This window comes from Aphelocoma coerulescens, chromosome 10, assembly GCF_041296385.1.
Source record: "Aphelocoma coerulescens isolate FSJ_1873_10779 chromosome 10, UR_Acoe_1.0, whole genome shotgun sequence".
NCBI lineage: Eukaryota > Metazoa > Chordata > Aves > Passeriformes > Corvidae > Aphelocoma > Aphelocoma coerulescens.
Window position 1 is genome coordinate 6441367 of NC_091024.1, and position 25986 is coordinate 6467352.

Sequence of the window (25986 nt, forward strand, 5' to 3'; positions counted from 1 at the left end):
CCCTCACCTTTTTTTTTTCTTTTCACTTTATGCTCCCTTTGGTAATCCTTTCTCTGAGAACAAGAAATCCTGCTCCAGAAGACCCAGGTGCCCCAGATTTTAAAACAAGTTCTCAGACAAGGCCAGTTCGAAGTCTCTGAGCTTCTTGCCCAGTTTAATGGAGAAAAAAGGATCCCGTTTTCAAGAAAACAATCCACATGCTATCCTGCAGGGGTGTGCTGAGGGCCTCCTGGGATGACCTTTTCATTTCCTGCACTCACCCCTGCCAAAACAAAGGAGTTTGGGCTCGTGGAGGTGGACAGCCCAGGGACAGAGACTTCAAATCCTAGGAATGAGTAGGAGGCACTGACACAGTGCTGGGGCTGAGTCACAGCAAGTCTGTCTGTCCTCTCCTCCTAAAACGATGCTGTCAGAACCCCTTCCCAGCTGGAGTCGCTTGCTGCTTCCTCTGGAGTCCCTTGGCTCCCCTCAATACCCCCAAGCCAAAGAGGGCAGCCAAAAGGCTCCTTGTGCTCCCCGGTCACACTTCCTCTCTGCCTTTCTCAGATTCAAGGCATCACAAAGAACTGGCCATTGATGGATAAATTAGAGTTTTAGAAGCACTTTTGGGCTTTTTCTTTTCCCTCTGGAACCTCTCAGAAGGAAGTCTGGGTCTAAAACACAGACATTTAAACTCCAGGCAGCCGGCCAAAATCTGCGTCTGCTCTCGGACCGTGAACACTGGAAAGCTTCACACTGGGTCAGCAGCAGCCCTGCTTGGAGCCCCACGTGCTGATACATGTGGATGAGCTGGGACCAGCTCTCCAGCTGTCCTTAGAAAGCATAGACCTTGTGACATTCGTCATTTGTCATGTTCTTGAGCTTCAATACTCTGGAGTCAGCTGAGTCCAAGGCTTGTGCTGGCAGGACAACCCCATTTAGCACAATCTCATGGTGTGAGGACATCTCCTTCACCCAGGCTGCTGGGTCTCCCAGTCCTACCAGTCCACACAAAAAAGAACAGCAGAATGATGGCAGCTCTGGCACCTTAGATATTTCATCCTTCACCACAGGAAGATAATGCTGGAGAATGGTTCCTTGGATGGTCTTTGAAGAGAACAGGGACACCCACGCATCCACCTGCATTGCACAGGAAGACCTGACTCATGCAGCTCACTGCTGAGAGCGTGGTTTGTGCCATCTCCAGAAAAGAGCAACATCTCTGCACTTGGCCTTCCCTGATTTCTGTGACTGTGGACACCTGCAATGGGTGCCTTTCTCCAAAACCTGCTCCCAGTGCCTCCCCCACCCCACACCATGGAGATGCAGTGCTTGGGAGCAGGCCAGCTGCAGGTCAGCATGCACAAGGGTACAGCCACCACTTCTACCACCGAAGAAGTGAAAATAAATCTGCTGTCAGTGAGCTACAGACAGTCAGCAAATCTCCAAGGTTTCTCTCAAAGAGACATGATGGGGTCATAATGTTTAATGGGATACAGAGCACACGCAGCAAATGGGAGGTTGTTCAGAGCCAGACAGCCAAACCTGGGGATCAAAACTGTGGTGGGGGTGGGTGGGGAACAGCAGTCCCCAGAATAAGTGATCAGGGCCTACAGCCTCATCACCTGCAGCTACGTCCTTTGTCAGGAGGACCATTTTTACTTCTAGTTGCCCTGAAGTTTGTGCCAGATCAGCACTGCCATCTCTCTGAAGCAGAAAGCTGCTGAAGGCAGAAATGGTTTAGGAAACTCTTATGTTTCTCTTCACCACTCTGGAGTTGCTGAAAGTTGCCTCAGTGCCAAGAAAACTCTTTCCTTTACTGCAGCTCTAAGTCGCTTGTTCCAAAGATCCTTTAATCTCCAGTGATTCTTTGGCGATGTTTGGAGAGCATTGTTTGGAATCAGTAATGATCCCTATTAATTAACTTTTTTAGGTGCAGGGGACGTGGGCGTTGCTTTACCCCGTGTGGAACGTTTCCGGAGCTATTGGAAGTAGGGTGTGCAACCAGCAAAACGGGGGTCCCTGTTGGCACTGCCCATGAGGTGCACATTGTCCCAGGCACCTGAAGTGGTATGGAGTGCCCAGGTGCACAGAGCAGCCCCAAGCACTAAGCTAGGACAAAGAATAGCTTGGGTTGGAAGAGATCTTAAAAGATCATCCAGTCCAGCACACCCTGCTGGGAGTAGGGACATCTTCCACTAGACCAGGCTGGTCAGATGAGCTGCTTTGAACCAGGCAGGGGAGAAAGAGGACATTAAAACAAGATGGGGGCTTTAAAGCGAAGGCTCAGCACAATGGGGATCTCTGCAGTGCTGGCAAAATTGGCAGCTGGGGCCGGTCTCCTGGTGAAACGCTTGGCAGTCTCATTTTGCAAACAGTTCTGCCGGCTCCAGATTGAGATGGTGCTTTGATACTCCAAAGAGAAGACACTGAAATAAGGACACAGAGCTCTGCCTGGCTGCCTGCACCTCTGGGGGAAGCTGGCAGTGCTGAGGGAGGGAAGAAGGCACAATGTTCTTACATGCACAGGCACTGCACATCATGGGACTTTTGTGCTTGAACACCCACTTGGAATGAACTGGGGGACATTTTCCACCATTCTCCTCTTTACTTCCTTTGTGTTTCCATAGAAGGATCAGTTATCCTGGGCAAGGTGTGTGTTATTATCTTTGTAACTCTTCCATCCCCATTTGCAGTACTTGCTATAAGATTTCAGCTACCCTTTAATCTTGCCACACCTCAGCGAGCTGCCAGGGTAGGATCTGATTCCAGTGTTAGGCTGGAATGATTTGCTTTGAAACTGAAAACAAAATCACTGGCCACTTGAAAACAACATAAAACAAGTCTTTGACAACTGCATTTTTATTTGAGTGGCTTGGATGGATTTCAGCACAGGGAAAGTCTCAGGGATATGCTATCACATTATGTGCCAAATTTGGACTCGATCCAGTGAGGATTTTTGACGATTTTGTATCTTCTTCCCTGCATTTTTCAGGATCATGTACACATGGCCATTGTCCTGGGGATGAGATACAGTTCCCTCTGAATGCCTAATTAAGCCCCGATTAGCATTTCTTCTAGGAGCAGACGCAGCTTTTCCAGCCCAGCAAACAATGCCATCTGTTGTTCCCTGGTTGGAAGTTCCATCCCAAAGTGTGCTCTGCTTCTATATTTAATTGTGAAGTTTCCTGCTGCCAAAAAAGTGAGGTTGTTTAAATCTGGCATCAGGAGGAAAAGGCGGAGAGGGAGGGAGATTGGATTTATATTGTTACTGCAGGGAATGCTAAATTGGTTTAGTCTGACTGGCAGCTCTGCAGTTTGCCCTCCTGTGCAGGACAAGCCAAAGGGTGAAACCTTCCATCAGGACTCCCACTGCCACTTTGCACCCTCTTCTTGATGTCAGGGCTGTCTCTGCAGAGAGTCTTCAGCAGCTTTTCCTACCTCTGCTGCCACCAGTTCCCTGGAGAGGCTGAATTTGGGGTGATAGCAAGGTCCTCAGGCACTGGCAGTCAGCATTGTGCTGTGACCTTCTCTAGAAACTTTGGCACTCACAAGAGAGGAAAGTGTTCACAACCAACCTTGTCTCTGTTCCTGGCCGTGGGGAAATGCTGAATTCACATGGCCTTCACCAACGTGCCATAACTGCCAATGAGGAAGCCAATTGGAGAACTGATTTTTGGGCATATGTCAACTGGCTTCTGGCTGGAGACCCACTAAACTAATTTCACACAGACCACTTAGCAGCCATTAGCTGGTTGTGGCATGACCTGTGATGGACTGCAAACAGTGACCTGGAGGAGAAAACACTAATTTTATTATTTAACTCATGGGAGAGCAGGGTGTTGTAGGATGGCAATGTTCAGGGAAAAACAGAAATAGATGGAAGGAAGTCAATGTGGTTTGTGGGCCAGATTTTATCCCTCCTACTTCTATGAACATCACCTACTTAGTCAGCTACATCAGGAGATCCAGCTCCATGATATAAATGGGTAAAGCTAGCCAGTGAATTCTAGCTAGGGTAAATCTTTTGACTCTCCATTTTTGGGAAAGTGAGGATTTAACAGGAACCAGGCAATTAGTGCTGATTTCTGTAACAAACAGAACAGTTTTCTGTAGTCAAATCAAATGTTTAACTGTGCAAATGTTTACATTTTCCATCATAATTAATGTTATGCTAAACAAATACAGCCAAAGGGTAAATGCAATTATTTAAAACTTTGGGTTTGGGTTTTTTTTTTTTCCCAAATTTAAAAAAAAATTAACTCTGATGGTTCATGATGAAGGAAGGGATCTCAGTCAGCAGTTTTCCAACTTATGCTCAAAATGCCAACAAGTTGCAGAATCCTGTCTCCCCAGCTGGCTGACATCAACTATGCATCATGTACATCAAACCATAGGCCAATGCAGGGCATGATTTGTTTAATAATGCAGGAGAGTTTCCCCTATACACTGAAATCATAACCACAGCACTAGTCCCTCAAAAACCCTCAGGGATGCTTGAGGCCAGTACCATATGTAAGGAGCTGGTATTAACATTCATCATAAATTAAGCTTCTTTCTCCTATATACACCTTGTTCTTAAATCCTCTTTAAGAAGAGATTTAAAAACATTTTAAAATGTCTGCCAGGTTTTTTTCCTTTTCTGACAAGCATTCCTATTGTGCTGCCCCTGCCTTCTTAGCTGTCTGGCTCTGCATCTCCTTCACGGTGAGGAGCTGGTTGCCAGTGTGTGTATCTGGTGTGCCCATCACTGCCATATCTGGCCTTCTGCTGCTCCCTTGGAACAAAAGCAAATAGCCTAATCTCATCAGCCTGAGCATCTTAACACCAGGCGTGTGCACTGCTACAGCACAGGATCTTTTCTGCAGAGTTTCCTGGGACTTCCCTCTGTTTAGCTCTGCCCCATACAGAGGAGTGAGAGTTACAGTTCAGAAGCTGGTGGGTGGAGATTAGCGACAGACATCATGGCTTTGAAGTGTCTTTTCAGGTAGAGTTTTGCAGGGAGCTCTCCTGTGTCCTCAGGACAGGCAGATGCCAGAATTCTGCCTGCCAGGTTGCAGACTGACAGTCTGGGATCACACACAGCTTGCTGGGATGGCATTTGGCTTTTGTAGTAGCACTCTGAAAGTGCTTCGGAATTAAGAAACACGACCTTGCTTTTCTCCACAGCTCCTTCATCCTCGGGAACAGCTGGGTGGAACACAGCAGGAATAGGGAAAGTCAATTTTGTCTTTCATGTTTTTGTTGTTTCACAGATGTATTCAGGATGACACCACACCCACCTATTGCACAAATCCTTGTTGTCTTCCTGAACAGCTCATTAAAGTCATTAGCAGGCTCCTGGACAATATTCAGCCTCCTCAAGAGTAGCTGTGCTTGTAGCTGGGAAGGCAGCAGCACCCTAAGAGTTAAACTGCAATGACCTGGAACAACACAGATCCAAAAACCCAGGAATTCGATACAGTTCAACATCTTCAGTGTACTTTGTTATTTACCATGCACAGCTTTTGCCAGCTGTAGCTGACCTTCTGTCTCAAGATGGGAATAAAGGACTGTATTTTGGATTTACTGGAACTTTTGTTTCAATATATCCCTATAGCAGCAACTTTCCACCTCCTCCCATGGCCACACCATGTAAAATTGGTCATGCAGGGAATCACCACTGCAAAGCCAGGACAAGCAGTAGTAGTTAATTCGGTGGGGAAACGGGGGATTTCCTTTACTAGGTCAGAAGGAGCAGCCCTCAAATCGTTCATCCCTAGGTGTATGGAAGTTTCAGCATGCTTTGGATATTCCCATCCAGCCAGTATCTGGGGAGATACACTTAACAGAGCTGTTAGTTTTTCACTTGAGTCTTATTACTGAACATTTGTGACTGCGTACAGGGAGTAGGGCCCTGGAGAAATGGGGTCATGGGAGAAGATAGTGAGCAGCTCTTCCCTGCCTCCTCTGTGTATTCAAAATTTGTGAAACCGAAAGAAGCTTCCAGCTTCTTTTTTTTCTGGCAGATGAAGCATTCCACAAACCCCAGGGAAGGCACAGCCACTCACAGAGAAATTATCCCATAGGGCAGGTGCGCAGTTACCTGCTGCGCCTCACTCCAGAGCAGGGGTTGGAAAACACGGGTGGGATCAGAGGCACTGCTGTTTCCAGCTGCTCTTGTGTTATGAGAAAATGTTATTGCTTTGAAAAATGTTATTGTTTCTAAATGAGCCGGGTTTTTTTTCCAGGTTCAGCCCACGCTGTTGCTGAAGGGAACACTGCCACGTCCCCCCCTGCCCCTTCCAGATGACGGCACCGACCCACGGGCGGTCCCCACGCAGGGCACGGCCCCTGGCCAGTCTCCGATCCCAGGCTCTCTGCAGCTCCCCGCAGGCAGCGGGGCCCCGGGGGTGGGCCTGTTGACCTTCACATCCCCCACGCATCGAAATTCTGCTGAGGCCAGCGATTTCACAAATCTGCCTGAATTTTAGCCGGGTTCTGCTGACTTTCCCTGTGCCGCTGCAGGCGTGGGCGGGCGGTGGGTGAGTGACACGCGGGGACATCACTCCGCGGGGCGCCCATTCTGCGGAACACGCGGGGACAGGGCCGGCCGGGCGTGACCCCGCGGCGTGCTGGCCGCAGGGGCAAAGGCTGGGGCACAGGGGACGGGTTCCTCCGGGGAGCTCCGCAACAGCCGGCGGGGGCCCTGACCCGAGTGGCCGCAGCTCGGGAAGGCCGGCCCGGCGGAAGGCGGCCCTCAGCCCCGGGGACAGACATCCCCCTTCGCCCCGCCCACAGGCGGCCCTCCCGCCCTCCTATTGGTCGGCGCTCCCGCAGGAGGCGTGGCGGAAGGGCGCGTCACAGGAGCGGCGCCCGCTGATTGGCGGCGGCGGCGGCAGGCGGCCCCGCCCCCGCGGTCCCACGCGCGGCCGGTCCCGCCCGGTGGGTACATTGTGCGCGGGGAGCGCGCGGGGCCGCGCCGGGGCCGCGGGGAGCCGCGCATCGCTCCGCGCTTCAGCCGTGCCTCCTGCATCCCTGCCTCCTGCATCCCTGCCTCCTGCATCCCTGCCTCCTGGGGCTGGGGGCTTCGCGGCTCCCGGAGGTTTCGGCTGGGCCAAGCGACGGTGAGTGATTTCCCCCCAGCTTTGGGTTTACGCGCCGCTGCTAGACCTCCTTCGAGCAAGGGGTTTGCGGGAGTTGGGAGCCGTGGGGGCGGGGATGTGCCGGCCCCCCGACAGGAGGGACCTCAGGTGCTGCCCCCGGTACCGGCCCGGGACTCGCCGGGGTTTGGAGCATCGTGTTCCATAGGCAGGAAGCGGCAGGGAAAGGTTTAAAGAGGGAAGGACTTTTCACTTCTAAAGAAAAAAAAAATAGAAAATTAAAAAATATTAAATCTCAGCTATTTCAGCTATTAATCTCATGAATGTGAAAGTAAAGTGGCATTGCTTTTTGCTTTGTTATTTTCCTCCTCTCTCGTCCCTATATATATGTCTCAAAACTGTGCTCCAAGGGACGCAACTTCGTGGCCTCTGATGAAATCGGTTCGAACAAGCCTGTCTCGAGAAGTGAGCAGGTCTGTGTGAATGACTGAGCTGAGCTGACAGAGGAGAAAAATAGTTCTTCCTTCCTGCGCTGTCCTCACGGGCCCCTTTGCATTTAAAAAAGTTTAAAGCCTGTTAGGTAGTTGAGTTTTCTAATTTTTTTTATTTTCTTTGTCTATCCACTTGTAATTGTTGGGGTGGGGGGCTTAGACCAGCCAGACCTGTGCTTGGAAAATCTGCCCTCAGCCTTGCATAAGCAGATAGCTGAATGTTTCACGCTATTCCAGCGGAGAGCCCCAGTGTCATGACTGCTCTGTTTTCCTTTCCTGGCAATCTCTGCGTGTGTTCTCTTGTGATCTGTTGGAGTGATTTCCTCAGCCAGGGTGCTGTGGGCTTTTGTAGCCTTCCTGCAAATGTACCTCTTCCTCTCCAGGACAGATCCAGAGCCACAAGAAGAAAACAAGCAGCACTGTAACCTTTATACTTTGACAACTTCCCTTGTCTTTCCTTCTTCCTTCCTGCGTCTTGTGACACTTGTTTTTATTGAACTCACCTTAGGAGCAACCCGAGATGTGTAACACAGCCCACGTGTTCTGGTGGTGGCCAGCTGCTGCTGTTGGCTCAGCTGCTCTGGTGACAGTCTCCGTCCAGAGTTCTGAGCTCTCCTCTACTTTCTTGTCTCTGTCCCTGAGCTCTCCTGTATGTTTTACTTTCTGTCCATCTCTCAAAGAGTCTGACTCCTTAATGCTATAGGACCCTTTCTGGGGCCTCTCCGTTTTCCTGGTCCTGTTTTCTGCTTCGAATCAAATCTTATCTGAAAACATATTTTTTCTCTTTTGTGTCTTTAACCCCAATCATCTGCTCTGTCTTATCTTTGTGATAAGCCCAAGTAAAGAACTTGGGGAGGAGGCATAGGTGGAAGTCTGCTCTGCAGCAGGAAGGTGTGAGGTGGTGCGAGATTCTCAGGATTAAAAGCAGAGTGAAAATTGTTGCAGAATTAACACCATAATATGGACGTGGGAGACTGTAACCAGCTTCAGCACTGAAGAACTTAAATTTCCCATTCCTTTCTTGTTCATTTTCTCAAGTATTTGAGGCTTGTTTACTGAAGTCCTCCTGCCTCAGTATGTGTGCAGAATGCAGTATCCTCTCGTGCTGTGTTTGGGGCAGGCTCAAGTAACTCAAGCAGAGAAGCTGGTGTCTCAGATGTGCTTTTGCAGGGGAGTTAAGGCAAGTTGAAAATGGTTTGAAGAAACAAGGCAAAAGAAATTTGTGAAGGCGACAGCTTGGGAACAGATGACAAGATGTTGCATAACACGTATTCCAAACGTGTGAAAATGAGCATGAGTCTGATCCAGAGTATGGTTCCTCCAGCTCTGGAGGGCGTGCTGGACATGGTCTGGGATGGAGATAAGGAGTGTGTGCATATCTATGTGTACGTATGCACGTGTGAATTGTGATAACAGTTTTGTCCCTGTGGTGGTGACCAACCGTCTCCAAAGCCTGCAGGAGTTCAGGTCCTTCTGAGCAGCGAGGAGGTTTTAGGCAATGTTTAGAAGGTGGATGAGTGAAACAGGAAGGGCAGGATGTGGCCATCTGTGGAGGTGGAAGAGGACAGGCAGAGTTGCGAGGTGAGGAGAGGAAATGGCAGCATTACAAAAGAGTGTTGAGCAGTGCCTTGGCTTGGATGTGAGTAGGTGGAGCAGGACAGGCAGAGCTGGCCCAGGGTGTCTGTGGCAGCCACGGCTGCTCACTGTGCTCAGGGACCATGGAAGGGGCAGGTTTTGAGCCGTGTCAGCACTTGAACTGAGGGGTAGATTTACTCCCCACTTTCACAGACTGTAGTTGAATTGCAGTGAGTGTAGTGGCATTGCTGAAAACAGTGCCTGCAGGAATACTGGCTAGGAAGCATTTAGCTGTAACAAGCTGCCCCAAGCCCCCTGGCCTGACCTTTAACCACCATCACATCGCTCTGTCTTTGCTTATCAGCTTTATATCCCCATAGTGACTATTAGTATCACTCCAGCCAGAACAGACAGCTCTGTCTTTCCCCCGTTGGAGGAGCCTGGGAATGTTGAATGTCCCATAACCACTGTCTGCTTACTGACCATTAGGCTTTGCAAAGACTGCCAGTTTTATATGATAGCCTGTCACACTGTGGTGAGGCAAATTTATTACTGTACCACACTGGCAATCACTCTGGTTTGCTTGCAGGGATGCCCAGGACAGCCTGGGCTGCTGTAGGGATGCCACAGTGGCACAGAACTTGCAAGCTGAGTGTGTGATTTGATGCTGTGTGAGTACTGAAATGGAAAAATCTGAGATTTTTTTTTCCTTCTGTCCAGAGCCAGAGGGCAATAAGCAATGCCCTGTCTTGCAGCCCCAAACCCTTCAATATCTGTCAGCGCTTTACAATCCAGTTGGGAGTGGCTGTCCCCCATGCCCAGCAGCATCGGGGGCTAATCCATTCAGGAGGTGTGAGGGCCTCCCATCTCCATGGCTCTGAACTCCAGCCAGAATTGCAAATGAGCAAACCAAACCTGGCAGTTGTACCATGATCTCCTGCCTGGCAGGGGAATAGGGAAGGCAAAACAAAACCCCAGCTTAACTGGCCAGGCCAAAAATTGAAATCCTGCCCTGACAGCAGGCAGGCAGACAGACCTGTTTGGTGTGAGCATCCATGACAGGGCTTTTGGTCAGCCTGGCCACCGGAGCACTCAGCTCTGCCAGCCTCAGAGCTGGGAGAGTAGGAGGATCTGAATAAGATCTCTGGAGTCAGCAGCTGCTGTGGTTATTCTGGCATTAATTTCATGTATACCACATCTCATCTCCTAAACTCTCCCTGGGAAGTGGCGTGTGGTTCCTCTGTGTTTGAAGTACCAAAGGCCTTTTGCCTTTGCAGCACATTAGCAAGTTTGGCTTGCTTGAAAAGGACTTTATCCTGCCCAGATGGAGCTGGGTTAGGTACTGCAATCAAGTAGACTGTTCCCATTCTGGAGCTTTTTTGGGTATAATTTGATAGACGGGATTGTGAACTTGCTTGCCTCCTCTACAGCCCCCATTCATTTTGCAAAGCGCCTGTGACTGATCTGGCAGAATGGGATGTATTCACAAACAGAGCTGGAGAGCAGCAGGAAGGACAAAACCCCACCACAGCCTCTGAAATGAATCATGGGCTCTGAAAAGATCCGCTGGGGTTAAGGCGTAGCAGTGAAAAGCTATTGTCTGGAGCCTGGACTGTGGCTAAAAGCATTATTTATCCCGATTTTGGTAGTGGTTGTAGGAGGGCGTGGTATTCCCAGGAACAGCAAAGCCGCTGTGCTTAGTGGTGAATGTGAATTTTATTTGATTGTGTCACAGGTAGCTCGAGAACCTTTATGGAGTATCTCAGCTGCAAAGTAGCAAGTCCAATGCCTGATTTGTGAATAGAACTGCATGGATTGCATGCAAAGAGCATTTCCTACAGGTATTTTTTTGTGGTTGGAGCATGGTTGCCTTTGACTCAGATGAGTGCATGTCAGAGATTTGAGGCACTACAGCCCCTTTTACCAGTGCTTTTGCAAGACAAAACAAGAACCTCACTAATTGGTTCAGCTTGACAATAATGTTTTGATTTTCTGTCAAGTAAGTGGCATTCAGTAGATTCTTGTGGTGGCTTTGGGCTCAGAGTGGAGCATGGGTTTAAAGGGGGAATGGTGGGTACTACTGAGAATGGGATATGAGGATATGAGTGGGGTATGAAACTCAGACCGAGTTTCTGAGACTGAGTTTCAAAATGTTCAGATATGTACCCGGATCTTCTCCAGACAATCTGATTCCTGGAGCCTACAGAATTGGGCTTGGAAAACCTCCCAGTTTCTGTCTGAGCCAACAGAAGGAGCCTTTCACGTGGTCTCTCTGTTTTCTGTCTAGGGTGTACAGGCTAGACTAGGAAGTGAGAAAATGAGAAGAAATGATAAGGATGCTTCCCATTCTCAAAGGCTGGGGCAGGATCAAAAATTCTGCACTGGGGGGATGGAGTCAGCTGCCTTTCCTTTGTTTGCCTGTTTGCAAACCTGGTGAAACATCATAAGTTTGTCAGGAAGGGCAAATCCAGAGTGATACCCTCTGATTCACAGCAGTTATGTTGTCTGAATTCCACCCTGCAAAATCACAGTTGCATCTTTGCTGTGTTAGTCATCCTGAAGAGAACAGGAACAAATTTGGCTGACACAGGCAAACCACTAAATTCATCGGAATTGCTGGAGATGAACCCAACCTGTTAGAGAGCAAAGTCTGCATGCAGGAGTGTGCCAGAGCAGAGGGCATGCCTGGGAGATGATGTAGTGAAGGTCCCGTGGTGCCCACCTGGCAGCAGCCCAGGCTCTATGCTCAACAAGTGTGGTGCTGCACTAAATGCCAGGTGCAATTTTAATTCCTTTCATCTCAAGCACTCTTGACAGAAGGGCATTATTAGTATTGAGCATTTCAAGCAGCTCCAAGCTGTGTACCTGACAGTCCGCTGTGATATGCAAGGACAGGAAAATTATCTGAAAACATCTTCACATTTGTTCCTTCCCCTTTCTTGTTCTTCTCCCCCACCATCCTTTCCTGGTTTCTGTTGGGTTTTTTCCACTTTTGAAGCTCAGGCTGCCTCTGAGTACGTGAATGCCTGCATGTAACAGATCCCCTTTCTCAAACCTTTTGATGGTCTCCAGCGCTGGGAAATTGCATCTGAAACACAGCTGTGTCTGGCTCTGTGTTTGACAGCGTGTTGCCTCACTGCTCTTTCTCCTAAGCAGTTTTGCAAGGAGCTCTTCCCTGTGACGATAACACAGTAGGTGACTTTTATGTTTCTAGTTTGCTACTCTCTACAGTAAAAAGGGAGAAATTGGTTCTATAGCAGTAATTTTGGCCTGGGATAACGCTGCTGGCCTAAGCACCAGGTGGTGGAGTCCATGAAAGCATTGGAAAAGTACAGATATTTGGGATGAGAGAGCAGGCACATTACTAATTAGTAGAGAATTGATCCCACCGCTTTCAGGGAGAACTTAAACTCTGAATTCAAGACAGTGTTTCACCCCAAAGGGTTGATACTGTGAGATGGAGAGAAAATAAAAATGAATCTTATGCCTGCTGTCACTGGCCATTCCAGGTGGGTCTGCTCTGGTTTGGAAGGAGTGTCTGTAGGTTGTAGTGCAGCACATGCATAGAAGGGCCCATATGGCTGCTTGGGAATGAAACTGCTGCAGTGTGAGTAGCTTCTTCCAGGTCTTCTGAGCTGAGCCAGCAGGGAACTGTGCTGCTTATTTATTTACTTATTTACAGCTTTAAATTGTTCATGGTTGAGTGGGGGAGAAAGAAACATGTTCTGCTTGCTGCTTCTCTCATGGGCAAAACAGAAAGTGCCAGCTTCGGATCATGGGATTTGGGGTCTTTGCTGGCAGACAACCTTTATGGTCTTGGGAGAGCATTTATAAACCAACGTAGTTTTGCCCTTCTAAGCAGAAATGATTCTTGATCTCCTGAAGTCCGACTGGGGAACATCTTAATCGCTCTCAAATCTTGTCCTCTTGAAAGCAAGCAGGATCTCAGCTGGTGATTCCCTGAAGGTGAATGAAACTGGAGATTTGTGGAGAGCCTGCTGGTTTGAGATGGAGGGGGAACCCCAAGCCTGGCTAAATGTAGTTCATGTATCAATAGCCTTTCTGAGCTGTCCACTCACATGCAGTTCTTCTGTGACAGGGTACAGGGCCTGATACAGCTTCAAAGTATCTGTCTAAGACGGGCTTGGGTTTTCCAAGAGGTGGTACAGTGTCTCCTGAGGTTCTCCTAAAGGACCATTCCAGCACGGCTCTGACAGGGTGACCCGTCAGCCTGGGAGGGAAAGTCTTCTGCTGGGGTGTGGTTTGTAGGAAGCAAAAGGCACTCAGACAGGAGAGCTGTGGCTCTTTGAGTGGGGAGTTTGGCCAGCTCTGTGCTTTGTTTTTCCCCTTTTGCTTTGTCCTGTCCAGAGAGACTGCTAGGGTGTTTTCTTCATGAGCTGAGATTTGAGGGGTCTTTTTTCTTGGGCCAACTCCTTCCCTCTTTCAGGATTGCTGTCTGCCCTGTCTGGATGAGTGGAAGGATTTTCAAAGCAACCTTATCTGGCTCTGCTGGAAAAAACCTGTCTTTCCCATCCTGGCTGTACAAAGGCTGCAGACAGCCAGGGGAATACTACAGCCAGCAGACAGCATTGGATAGCTGTCAAAAAGCTGATGCCCCTCTGCCCTCATCCATATGGAAGAACGATTATTATCTGCCTCTGCGTGCACTAAGATCCCTTTAAAAGGTTATGCAGTAGATACTTATTTTTCAATAACTGCCTTTCCAAGGAAAAAAAATGAATGCAGCATGGAGAAATCCAAGCCCCAGTTTGTTCAGGTCATGCCTTCTGCTGTTCCCGTGGACACAGCTGTTCCAGTAACAGCTTCCTGCATGATGGAAGGTGCAGCTGGGAGCTGCGATAACCCCCGGGCTCTCACAGAGCAGGTGGGAGCTTGGCAGGAGCCACTGACAGGTTGCTTTGTGTAAAATACTCCTCATTCTGAGCGGTTCTGCTTTTTCTCTTTAGCTCAGTAGTTAGGTAAGGGAAGCAAGGAGTGTGGTAGGGGCCAAATTGTGCTCTGCATGCGTCTGCTTCAGAGAAGTGCACGTGTCACAGGTCCAGCCTGCTCATCGCTGCAGTTAAACATGGCTTAAATCGAAGCACTTTTGTGCACATCATGAAATCGTAGAAGACACTTTGCCTACAGGCTTCTGAGGTTTGTCAGCTGCTACGTTTTGGAAGAAGCCTGCCAGATGAAGTAGCTGCTGCCTGCAGTTTCTGTTTGTCTGATATGGGTGAGAGGATGCCAAGGTCTCTGTTAGACTGAGACATTCGGTGAGGGGAGTTTGTGAGGGGAAGGATTAGTATCTGCCACTTTTATGCTTGTACCTAGCTATGGCAGGATTCAAGAAGCCCTTAGAAAAACCTGTTTGGGTGTTGCTGAAAACCACAAGCAAGGCTTTCTGGTGAGATGGCTGCACCTCAGAGTTCAGGGGCTGCTTTAGTTTCAGTTTAATGTTCTGTCTAGCCCTGCTTGTCTGTGACCAGTGACACTGTGCTCCAGGAGAGGCCAAGTAAGGGGGCTGTGACTGTGGCCTCTTTAGTTTTCACACTTCCAGCTGCGCCAGGGATCAGTTGGTGCCTGTAGGGACAATGTGATAGGAAGAGCAGTGCTGGGGGCTGGGCTGCAACCTGCCAATTTATTCCCTGGATATTGTTCAATACATGTAGGATAGAAATATTATTTGCCTCCAAGTTCCCTGGGATAGATACTTGATGCTAGAAGCCTGAGATTTGATATATATGTGTTGTGTACACATGTGATATATATATGTGTCTCTTTGTGGATGTATATATAAGAAATGGCTTTGCTGCAGCTTTTATATAGACATTTTAATTTCTAAATGCCCTGCTCCTTCCACTCTGAGTAGTTGCATTTAATCTTAGTGTCAGAAAAATCATTGCTGCCTTCCTGCTGTTTGTTTCCATAGCTGTCCTATATAAATTGCTTCTTTTTTTTTGTGCATAAGCAAATCAAAGGTTAACACTGAATAGTTGACCTGAGCTGTGAGCAAAGAAAGCAGTAGCAGTGGCAGGATGGTTTCTGAGGTTGTAGGAGTAGGAACCTAAATCAATAGCTTTTAGCAGAGTCATAAATGTTTCATTTGTATTCTGCGCTTTGGCGTTGACATGGGAATCCATATAACCTCTTAAATTAGTGTTGTTCCTTCTCTGGGTGTAGATGTTGGAAACATTTCTTTCGGATGCACTTCAAAGTGCTGTTCTATAATAACATTTTTCTTCCTGTTTTGGAGCCTTGGTTTTGTACAGCTTCCAGTCACGGGTGAAATGAGCTTGCCAGCCTCTATCCCAGGCTGCAGGAGTTTGGGCCATGGACATATCCCACCTGATTACCTGAGTCAGTGCTCCTGCCCCTGACTCGGAGGCCGAGTGGGACTTGTGGCTGCTTGGGCAAGCTGCTGTTTCTGCACGGAGAAGCACAGAAACTTTACTCTGGAGTGTGACACAGCCCTGAGGAATGAGTGAGGCCTTGAGAAGACCAACCTCAATAAGTCATGGCAGCGGGTGGGGAAGGAACAACATGCCCACAACTGTTTGTCTAATTCGGACTCTTTTGGAGGCGCTGGAGAAGCAGGGGCAGGAAGCTCATGAGCAGAGCCTGAGTCAGGCAGCTTATCTGGCCATCTGCCTCCTCCTGAGGTCATCCACCCATGGAGTGTGGGAGGGTTGTGCAGCTCCCGGTCGCTGCCAGGTCAAGGCTGTGACCTGCCAGCGGCCTGGGAGCGCTGCATCCATTCTCTCGGCGTTTCAGGGTTTTCCCCAAGACCCCTAGTGTTGGTGAGCTCAGCCTGGCTGGGGAGGAGAGGGCTCATCTGCAGACCTTGTGTTTGCAGGGTGGAAAGACCCTTGAGAAACCCCAGGCTGTGAAGAGCAAGTTAAAAAAAAAAAAAACCCGTCCAACCAACATCAACAAAAAGAACCCATCTGAAAACTCTTCCCCAGCTGACTATCTAAATAATTCAGTGACTGGAGTGAAGGTTGACCCCATTTTGATTTTTTTCAGCTTAATTTTTCAAACCTCGGGACAGCTTCTCTATTAACTTTCTGCTGTAAGAGTGGGCTGTGCGTGTGTCTGCTTTAGTTACATGGGGAACAAAATACAGCTGGCTAAAGTATGTTGGAGTAAATGACTTGGATTTTATCATCTAGGTAGTATTAATTTGATTAGTCCAAAGGGGTTTTCTTTTACAGGCAAGGATTGGTATCAGGTAGCACTTAAATGAAATAGTAGCTAATAAAAGCCTTGTGTTTGATTCTGCCTGTCTGTAAAAAGCATAATTTATATCTTTCTTTTGTCTTATTCTGATGAGAATCTGTCCTGAAAAATGTTTCAGTCACATGAGGTGTCTGGTGAGTTTTATCATCAAAAAGTGCAACAAATGTGTTTGGTAAAATTTGTTCAAAACTTTTGGATTGTGCTGGTAATTTAATATTCTGTAAATAAAACCTGTAGCAGCTGCCTTTCCTAAACTTGCAGTAATCTACATGAAAATCAGAAGCCAAACTTGATTTCTGCTGAGCCAGGAGCAGACCGATGCCCTTTATCCTGGATAGTCTGCTCTCTAGATGCTGTTTTCTAAGGAAAAATAACTCTTCTGCGGTTTGCCAATACCCTCTGGGGGCTTTTGAAACAATCTACCACCAAGTTTGAGGTTTGATTGCCTCACTTTGTTGCTCCTTTGTTGAAACCAAAGCAGAATTTCCCCCTTCACCCTGCTCTGCCTTCCCGCCCTGCTTGGCCGGAGTTAAATTTTTTGGAGGATGTGAGGGTGCAGGAGGAAAGGGCTTTGCAAGGCAGGGTGCAGGAGTAGCCACAGAGAAGGAGCCACAGGGATGTCATCCGGTGCTTCACCTCTGAGGTCCACTGGCAGTGTACCAGGGTTGGATAGCAAATGCATGTGTTCTCCATACCTTATATCAGTAAGGACAAGGGAATAATGATCTGTCTGTTCTTTCCCCTGCAGGCAAGAGCTCTGCCACCATGTCTGTCAGCGTCCATGAGAACCGTAAATCCCGCACCAGCACCGGCTCCATGAACATCCTGCTTTTTCACAAGGCCTCCCACCCGGACTGCGTCTTGTCCCACCTGAACACCCTGCGGAAGCACTGCATGTTCACCGATGTCACCCTTTGGGCAGGGAACAGGTCGTTCCCATGCCATCGGGCAGTGCTGGCTGCTTCCAGCAGGTACTTCGAGGCCATGTTTAGCAACGGCCTCCGGGAGAGCCTGGATGACGAGGTGAACTTCCATGACAGCCTCCACCCAGAGGTGCTGGAGTTACTGCTGGACTTCGCTTACTCTTCTCGGATCATTATCAATGAGGAGAATGCAGAGTCTCTCCTGGAGGCTGGGGACATGCTGCAGTTCCATGACGTCCGAGATGCTGCAGCTGAGTTCCTGGAGAAGAACCTCTACCCTTCCAACTGCCTGGGCATGATGCTGCTCTCAGATGCTCATCAGTGCCGGCGGCTCTATGAGCTCTCCTGGAGGATGTGCCTGGTCAACTTTGAGACTGTTCACAAGAGTGAGGACTTCAACAACCTTTCCAAGGACACTTTGCTGGACCTCATCTCCAGTGATGAGCTGGAAATTGAGGATGAAGAAAAGGTCTTTAAGGCTGTCATGCAGTGGGTGAAATACGATCTGGATGAGCGGAAGGCTTATCTCCCAGAACTTCTTAGGAATGTTCGTCTGGCTTTGCTTCCTTCCGAATGCCTGAAGGAAGCCTTGGCTTGCGAGGACTTGATCATGGTGGATGAAAGGAACAAGCTTGTCCTGGATGAAGCTATTCAGTGCAAGAAGAAGATCCTCCAGAATGATGGGGTGGTCACCAGCCCCTGTGCCAGGCCTCGCAAAGCTGGGCACACCTTGCTGATCCTGGGCGGACAGACCTTCATGTGTGATAAGATCTACCAAGTGGATCACAAAGCAAAGGAAATTATTCCCAAAGCAGACCTTCCGAGTCCACGGAAGGAGTTTAGTGCCTGTGCCATTGGCTGCAAAGTGTACATCACTGGAGGCAGGGGCTCAGAGAACGGGGTCTCCAAAGATGTTTGGGTGTATGACACCGTGCATGAGGAATGGTCCAAAGCTGCCCCGATGTTAATTGCTCGGTTTGGGCATGGCTCGGCCGAATTGGAAAACTGCCTGTATGTGGTTGGTGGACACACTGCAGTAGCTGGAGTCTTCCCTGCATCTCCTTCTGTTTCCTTGAAGCAAGTAGAGAAGTACAACCCCATATCCAACAAATGGACGATGGTGGCTCCGTTGAGAGATGGAGTGAGCAACGCCGCGGTGGTGAGCGCCAGGCTCAAGCTCTTTGTCTTCGGTGGGACCAGCATCCACCGAGACATGGTGTCCAAAGTCCAGTGCTATGATCCAGCTGAGAACCGATGGATGATCAAGGCCGAGTGCCCGCAGCCCTGGCGCTACACGGCGGCCGCTGTCCTGGGCAGCCAGATTTTCATCATGGGAGGAGACACAGAGTTCACAGCAGCCTCCGCCTACCGCTTCGACTGCGAGACCGACCAGTGGACGCGCATCGGGGACATGACGGCCAAGCGCATGTCCTGCCACGCCTTGGCCTCAGGGAATAAACTCTACGTGGTAGGAGGTTACTTTGGCACTCAGAGATGCAAAACGCTGGACTGCTACGACCCTACATCAGACACGTGGAACTGTATCACCACGGTGCCTTACTCGCTCATCCCCACGGCTTTTGTCAGCACCTGGAAGCACTTGCCCTCATGATGAGGGGCAGGGCTTGGGGGCTTGTTTCCAGGAGGTCAATAAAGGTAAGGGTCTCCTCCTCTTAAACTGAAAATTGCTGTCTTGCCTCAATTGCATCTCCACACCCCATGCTGAAGCCATAGGTTCCAGGTTGCTCATGAGGTTATTTTATGGGAAGGGAGCATTTAAAAGTGGGATGCAGAGCCAGGAGAGAATAGCCAGCTCTGCAGTGCTGTAAGTCTAGCTAGCTCCCAGGGTTCTCTGATTTCCAGATGATCCTCCCAGTATCTTAAGAGATACATCTACATAGGTGGTTGGGGCTCCTCTCCTTCTGCTCCAAGGTAGCTGGATGTGCCAGCATCACCCTTCTGTAGGTGGGGGGTGGGGATGTGTCCACACCTGCTCTCACCATGGAGTACATCCTGTTCCCATGCAGTTGAGGGAGTTAAGGTTTCTAAAAACACTTGCATGTGAGTCCTGGGAGATACCAGGGCAACAAGTGCTTTGGAAATATCTCAGTAGTTTGATATTTTAGCTGATTTTTCTGGGTGGTGTATTTAGAAATGATGAATATGTAGGCAAGTGACCCTTGGGATGTCAGCAAGTCCTGGTTCTCTTTTTATGCTCTGTATTTACACTTCAGTGGGTAGCAGAAGCAAAAGCGCAGAAGCCACGGTGCATTTGATGGTCTTGGTGTTTATTTATCATCCAAACTGTTGCTTGTTAAATCAGAACTTCTGAGACTTCTGTGTCAGACCTGAGTGGGAGGGAAGGGGTTTTGTAACCAGAAGAAGAATGTGTTTATCAGTGTTTTGGGTTGTGTGAGAATAAGAAAGTTGGTGGAAACCCATGATGTCGTGTCTCATTCTGGTGCTCTGGTTTTCTCTTGCTCAGCGAAGGTGCTGCTGCAGTGCCCCTGGACAGGGCTGCTGATTCCTCCTCTCTCCTCTCCAGTGGGATGTTTGGTTACCATTTTGGTTGTCAGTGTGGCTCCACAGGGCTTTGCATATCCTCACCAACCTGTGCTGAGATGCAGCCCAAAAACTCTTCTCAACTTGTTCTGTGAAAGCAGATTGTGATACAGGCAACACTTGGATAGCATCACCTTCCCAGGAAGTCTGTAACACCTCTGCTAGCTCAGTGCAGGTTTCTCAGTGCCAGCAGCACACACAGCCCTGCCTTGGTGGTTGGAGCCTACATCCCAGCCAGATGAAGGAGCTGGGAAACCCTCACGTATGGGTGTGGGATTGACAAGCTTCACTTACAGTTTTATTTGGAAAGCGGGGACTGTGGCGAGGGAAATTCTTCCACAGACTCATCAAAATCCACTTCACTTAATACAGGGAGAAAAGAATGCTACCCAAACCCTCTAACACCCTCTCACTTCCCCGCTTTCCACTTGGTGTGGTTGGTGCGCCTGGGAATCTCCCAGTGGGTGAAATTGCTGGCACCTCCCAGTGATCATCTCTTTTGATGCCAGATGGGAACCCAGGAGGAGTTCCTGGCACCTCTGCCAGGCATTAGCCCAATGTGACCACCTGCTTTTCTCAGGTGGGAAAAAAATCACCCAGGGCATTATGCTGGCCTTTGTGAAACACCTGGTTTTAACATGGGTTGGACCACCATGAGGGCAGGGCGAGAGTGGAAAGGGTTAAAATGAGATCTTAAAGTGCTCCCAGCATTGGAAGATAATGGCCTTTCCAAATTCTCCTCCTCAGACGTTGCCTAGCATCTGTCACAGTGGCTCAGTAATCTAATTAACTGTCACTCGGCTATTAAATATTGCAGCAAAGACTGTGAGGACTCCATCATTTTCAGCTCAGGTCAATGGGGCCTCCCTTTAAGAGCCATCCTAGAGCTGAAAATTAATTTTCTCTGGTAGCAGATGTGTCTGAATATTAAAGCTCAACACCAGCCACATGGCTGGGAGTAGGAATAGGGAGTAGTTTGAGATGGGAGTCGATTCCTCAGCCACCGAATAAGAAACAGTCTTCAGAGTCACAGTGATGTTATTTTCCTCTCCTACCTTTTTTCCTCTATACTATATTTGGGTTGTTCAGACCTAATAAATAGTTTTGTGGGGGTTGTATCGATATTTCTTTCCCCCCCTGTAATCTGGAGCCTAACACAAGCACAGAAGACTAGGAACTGCAAATAAAGCTGGTGAAAAGTCACTGTGTGAGGGTTTTATGTGCTTTTTTGGCTTTGCCTCCAGTCTTTGGTTAAAAGAAGTATTTAAAATACACACAAGCTCTTGCCAGAAAGAATGTCTGTCCACGTGATTTTTCTAGAGTGGTATTTTTCTGGGGTTTTTTTACTAAGTTATTGTTATGGCCTCAGCCACTGTGACAGCTCTGTACATAAAGCACCAAGATGGGTGAGTGAATGTCCCTGATGTGCACATGCTGCCCATGCTGCAGCACCCATGTCCCATGTGCCTGCCTTGGCTGTTCTGGCTGCATCTGTGCCAAAACTGGGCCTGGGATCTGGGGTAATTTTCTGTAGGATCTCTTGACTATGATCCAGTTTACCCCATTGTCCTGCTGCAGGTCTGGCTGAGGGGTTTTCTGGTTTGCAGCTCCCAGTATGGAAGATCTCTGCTGAAACACTGGATTTGGTCCCTATAGGATCCTTCTTCAAGTAGGGGTGCCCAGAAGGCAGGCTGGCCAGCACCTGCCCAGGTTCCTATTGAACTGCCTCCCTTCCACTGGAAAAACTCAGGAGGGACCACCCCTCAGAGCAGGACAAGGTGGGCTGGTAGGGAAAGGCCTGGGCAATCACACAGCAGGAGACAGTACTTTATACTCATGGGAAAAATAACCTCCTGCCTATAAACTGGTCCCAGAAAACCAAATAGTCTGTCCTTGACAAACGTTGATCATAAGCCACCCATCCTGCTTTTCCTATAGAGCATAAAACTGATCAGCTGGAAATGCTTCCTCGAGGGCATGGCCTTCACCCTTCCCAGCTAGAGCCGGGGCACCTTTCAGCAGAGGTCCCAGCACTGCTGCCAAGGTGGCCGTGTGACACTAATTTAGTGCTTATTACCCACAGTTAATTCCAGGGATCAAGTGTGATTAGCAATATGAAATGTGAAAGCCTCGTCCCCTCCCACCCGTGGTGGTGGAGCCATCAGGAGGCAAAACATTACAAATGGGAAATAAAACACTGAGCACTCAGCTAATAAAGACTCTCCGTGTTGATAAAGACAAGCACAGCCCAGCCAGGGGGAGGATGGTGGGTGGTTTGTCACAGTCCTGTGCAGAGACAATTGATGGGGACAACTCAACACCTCCCCAGCAGTGACTTCAGGCAGCACCAGAAACAGGTTCTCCAAGGTGCCTGTCTCCACATTAAAGTGGCTTCTCCAGACTCTCTGTCCTGTGTGACACTCATTTTCATGGGGCAGAGTCACAGATGGGGGTGGGATGGTCACTTCAGATTGCGTGGTCCAGCCAGGGAAGGTGAAACGGAAAGGGGAGTCACTGCATCCCTCTGCACTGCCTCCTGAGCCTCAAATGCTCTCCTGGGGTGGAGATGTTGGAATTCCCATCTCAAGACAAAACAGGAGAAGCAAGCAAGGAGCCAGGGGCTCCCCTGCTCTGAGGTTCCCATTTAGGTGCTTTTTAGCTCCTGCAGGACCTTTCTCAGTCTTCGCTGTAGGGAGCAGAGGCTGGTGGCTAGGCACTGATTCCTGGGACACATGCAGAAGCTCAGAGCTGATTTTGTGGCTCCCTCTGGAGCCCTTTGGTGCGTTTAGCTCCTGGGAGGGCTGTGGGTGGCACCAGCAGCTGGTGCCTGCCTTTGAGTGGGCGCTGAGCGACTGGGGCTGAAGGGTTTTGAGGCTGGTATGGCCCCTAAAAGCTGAACTTTGGCCCCAGAGCTCCTGCAAAGATTCAGGCTGTGTGCCAGGCCCTGAGCAGTATTCTGATACCACACTCACACTAAGAATTGGGTCAATTCCGTGGCTTTTCCTGGTTATTATATTACAGCTTTAGATAACAAGCCTTTTGCAGAGACACTTTTGCAGCTGCCTGGTGTGGCTCCCTTCCACGTGGAGCAGTGCTTTCACCTTGCAACCTGCATCATTCCCAGCTTCATGCATGGAGCCCTGCTCACAGAAAGGCACCTTCCCATGCCAAGACCTGTGTACCTGCAAACAACAGCCCAAAAAACCTCAGGATAATCTCCTGGCTCCTCGAGGCTGCTCCTTGCTCACCTGTGTGCTGCTGGGGTGGGTGGTTGCTTGCAACCTGTTGCAACCCTGCTGGAGTTGCCGGAACAGAGTCACAGCTGCTTTCTCCCGGTGGCTCCTAGGGAAACCCATTTGCATGTGTATAATAGCAAGGCTGGATAAACAGGGATTGTAGTTTTTCTGCCGCTGTTGCTCTTTCCAAGTGGCTGGTTGTCTCTGAAGCCAGTTTATCAGGCAGTGTTGGAAGGGAGTGGCTGGCCTGGGGAGGAAAGTCGATGAAAATCAGGCTTTTCCTAACCCTGGGCAGATGGAAACATGTGCAGTCTGAGCTTGGCCCCAGACTGTATTAATCAACCCCTTGGAAATGTCAGTGATACGGATGTTTTTGGAGGAACCTGTGGAAAAAGAGAAAAAGGGTCTTTTTGTTTTGTCTGTTCCAGTTCTTGGGCTCTCCTCCCTGCCCTAAAAAAAAAAACCCAAAACTTTTCCCTCAACTTTTCATTCTCTTGTCATGTCCACAGAAGTTTGCTACCTGGCTCTGAGCCCTCCCCAGATGAAGACTCCCTCTCCTCTCCTCTCCTGCACAAGCAAAGGACAACACAACTCCTAAAGAAACCAGCTGCTTTCCACCTCCACCCACCTCAGGGATTTGGGATGGGGGTTACCCCAGTGAGTGCCCTGTGTGCTCTGAGCTGAGCACCACACCAGTTAATGAGCTTTCTCTTTCCTTCCCCAGATGCCAGAGCCACGTCCACGTCCCCTCTCTTGCGGCTGGAGCCAACACAGTGATCGAGACCCTCCTGTCCTCCCGCACAGGACTCCGAGGCAACTTCTGCATCCCTTCCTGACACCAGGAGTGGGAGGCACAGCTGGGGCCCCACTGCCAGCATCATGCCAGGGTGTCACCAAGGGCTACCCAGCCCCAGCACTGGTCACTGGCCACTGCACAGGGATGGCAAGGAACCGAGAGCACTGGTTTGCCAGGCTGGGCACAGGGGGCACAGGGATGGCTTGTGGGCTCAGCTGGACCAACAGTGCTGGGGAGATGGAGGCTGCATCCCTCAGCAAACATGGCTGAGCAGCTCTTTTTGTTACTCAGCTGGGGGGGTTAAGAGATACTGTTTTTTTTTTTAAGGCAGTGAACTTGCCATTGGCAATGCCTACTGCTTGGGTTACTTGGAAGTGTTTGTTAAAGGGAACAAGGTGAGAGCACCTGGCTCTCCCCATCCTCTGGCCATTCCATGGAGGCAATGGCTATTGAAATATTAAAACATAGGAGCTTGAAATGGCTGCCAGCAGCGCCAGGTACCGTGATGAAACAGGGCAGGATGCCTTTTGGTTTGTACTTTGGGCCTTTTAAGTTCTTTTTTCCCCTTTCCTTGCTGTAGCCAGCTGTGATTTGGTCAGAGGCTGGGTAGCTCCCCACATGCAGCTGCTGGAAAGAGCACGGGGCTCTGTTAGTGTGCCAAGGCAGCAGCACTGCTGCCGAGATATTCCCCAGATAAAGCCCACTGCATGCTCAGAGCCAGTCTGCTGAGCTTCCCTGCGTGTGGGTGAGGCTCTCATTAGCAAAGGAACAGAAAAAGGGGTGCGGTGGGGAACGCTCGTGCCTTCGGAAGGGGCACTTTGGCTCCAGCAAGGCCTCAGAGGGAGAGCAAGAGGATTAGGGTAGCACTACAGGGTGGGCTGGGGAGGGATTCCCTCCTTCCTTCTGCACCCCACATCCTGGCTTCTCCTTGGAGAGATGTGAGCATTTCTGACGGCATGCTGCCTGCCAGCAGTTGGGCTGAGGCTGCCCCAGGTTATCCACGCACGCTGGCTGCCAACTGTGTTTGGGATTATGCATCCAAGAGCTGTCAGCCTGAGCCATTCCTCATTTTGCTGTGGAGGAAGGCACGTGGATTTCAGCTGTCAGTACCGGGGTGCAGCTCCTGACTGGCTTCTCTGGGGCTGGCCACTGCCGAGGACTGGTCCTGCACCACTCCAGCATCCCTCTTCCCTGCACAGCAGATCTCCAGATGCTCCGGGCTCGCCTCTTGCCCCTGGATGAGGTTGAGCTGTAGCCTTGCCAGATGAATGATGCAATGCCATGAAAAGCCTTGACACAGCTTCAAACAGCAAAGGTCTTTTCAGAGCAGCGGGCGCCCGTCGCTGCCGGGAAGAACACACGTTCTGCACAGCCGGTCTGCGATGCGCTGGATGACGTTCGTTTATTTACATCTTCTAGTGTTTTTTTTTTTTTTTTTTTCCTTCAGCTGCTTGTGAACTTTAATAAAAATGATGATCTGGGAAACTGCTTGTGTGTTTTTCACAGGAGTCTTCATTCTTAAGTAAGCGGGATTTAGGTCTAATAACAGGGCTGAGGATTAATAACAGAGTTGGCACTCGGTGGGGTGGTTCACAAACAGCCTCCAAAGCAACCAGCCCAGCTGTAATTATCATTGCTTCAGTGCTTGGGAAACTGAGGCACAATGTCAAGTGTCTTGTCCAAGGTTAATGGTAGATCTGGGAATAAAGTCCAGGGCTTCTCATGTCCTGAGGACATCATGTGGCTCTCTGTTCCACAGCTGCTCTCAACTCAGTTTGTTCATGCCATGATTTCAGGAGAACTTGCAAGTCTGCAGTGCTAACAACACCTGCCAAATAGGTTGAGAGGCCCAATGCAGACACAGCCATACTCCTGCAGGGAAAGCCAGTATTTTCTAAGGAAAACAAGAAGAATTCATACTTCTGTTTTCCTTATTTGCCTTCACTTGGCTGCTGCAGCTCCCAAGAAAGGGGCCTTTTGACAGGAGAAATGTGCTTTCCAGCTGGAGCTCCTGTCCTGTTCTTCTCCGTGTGCATCTCTCCCCATCCCAGAGTAGCTCCCAGAGGAGCAGGGAGATCTAGTCCTGCCCTGGGAACACTCTGG

The 25986-nt window shown here is 49.5% G+C and overlaps 1 protein-coding gene across 1 annotated transcript; it reads left to right on the forward strand.

Moving 5' to 3' along the window:
- The first annotated feature begins 6898 nt into the window (after window positions 1–6898).
- KLHL25 (kelch like family member 25) lies at window positions 6899–25362 on the forward strand. Its single transcript, XM_069025681.1, has 3 exons — window positions 6899–7085; window positions 17115–18945; window positions 23812–25362. The coding sequence occupies exon 2, from the start codon at window positions 17132–17134 to the stop codon at window positions 18899–18901; it is 1770 nt and encodes a 589-aa protein (XP_068881782.1). The 5' UTR covers window positions 6899–7085; window positions 17115–17131; the 3' UTR covers window positions 18902–18945; window positions 23812–25362.
- Window positions 25363–25986: the final 624 nt, after the last annotated feature.

Coding starts and splice junctions, on each gene's coding strand:
- KLHL25 (XM_069025681.1), top strand. CDS start 17,132: ATGTCTGTCAGCGTCCATGAGAACCGTAAATCCCGCACCAGCACCGGC.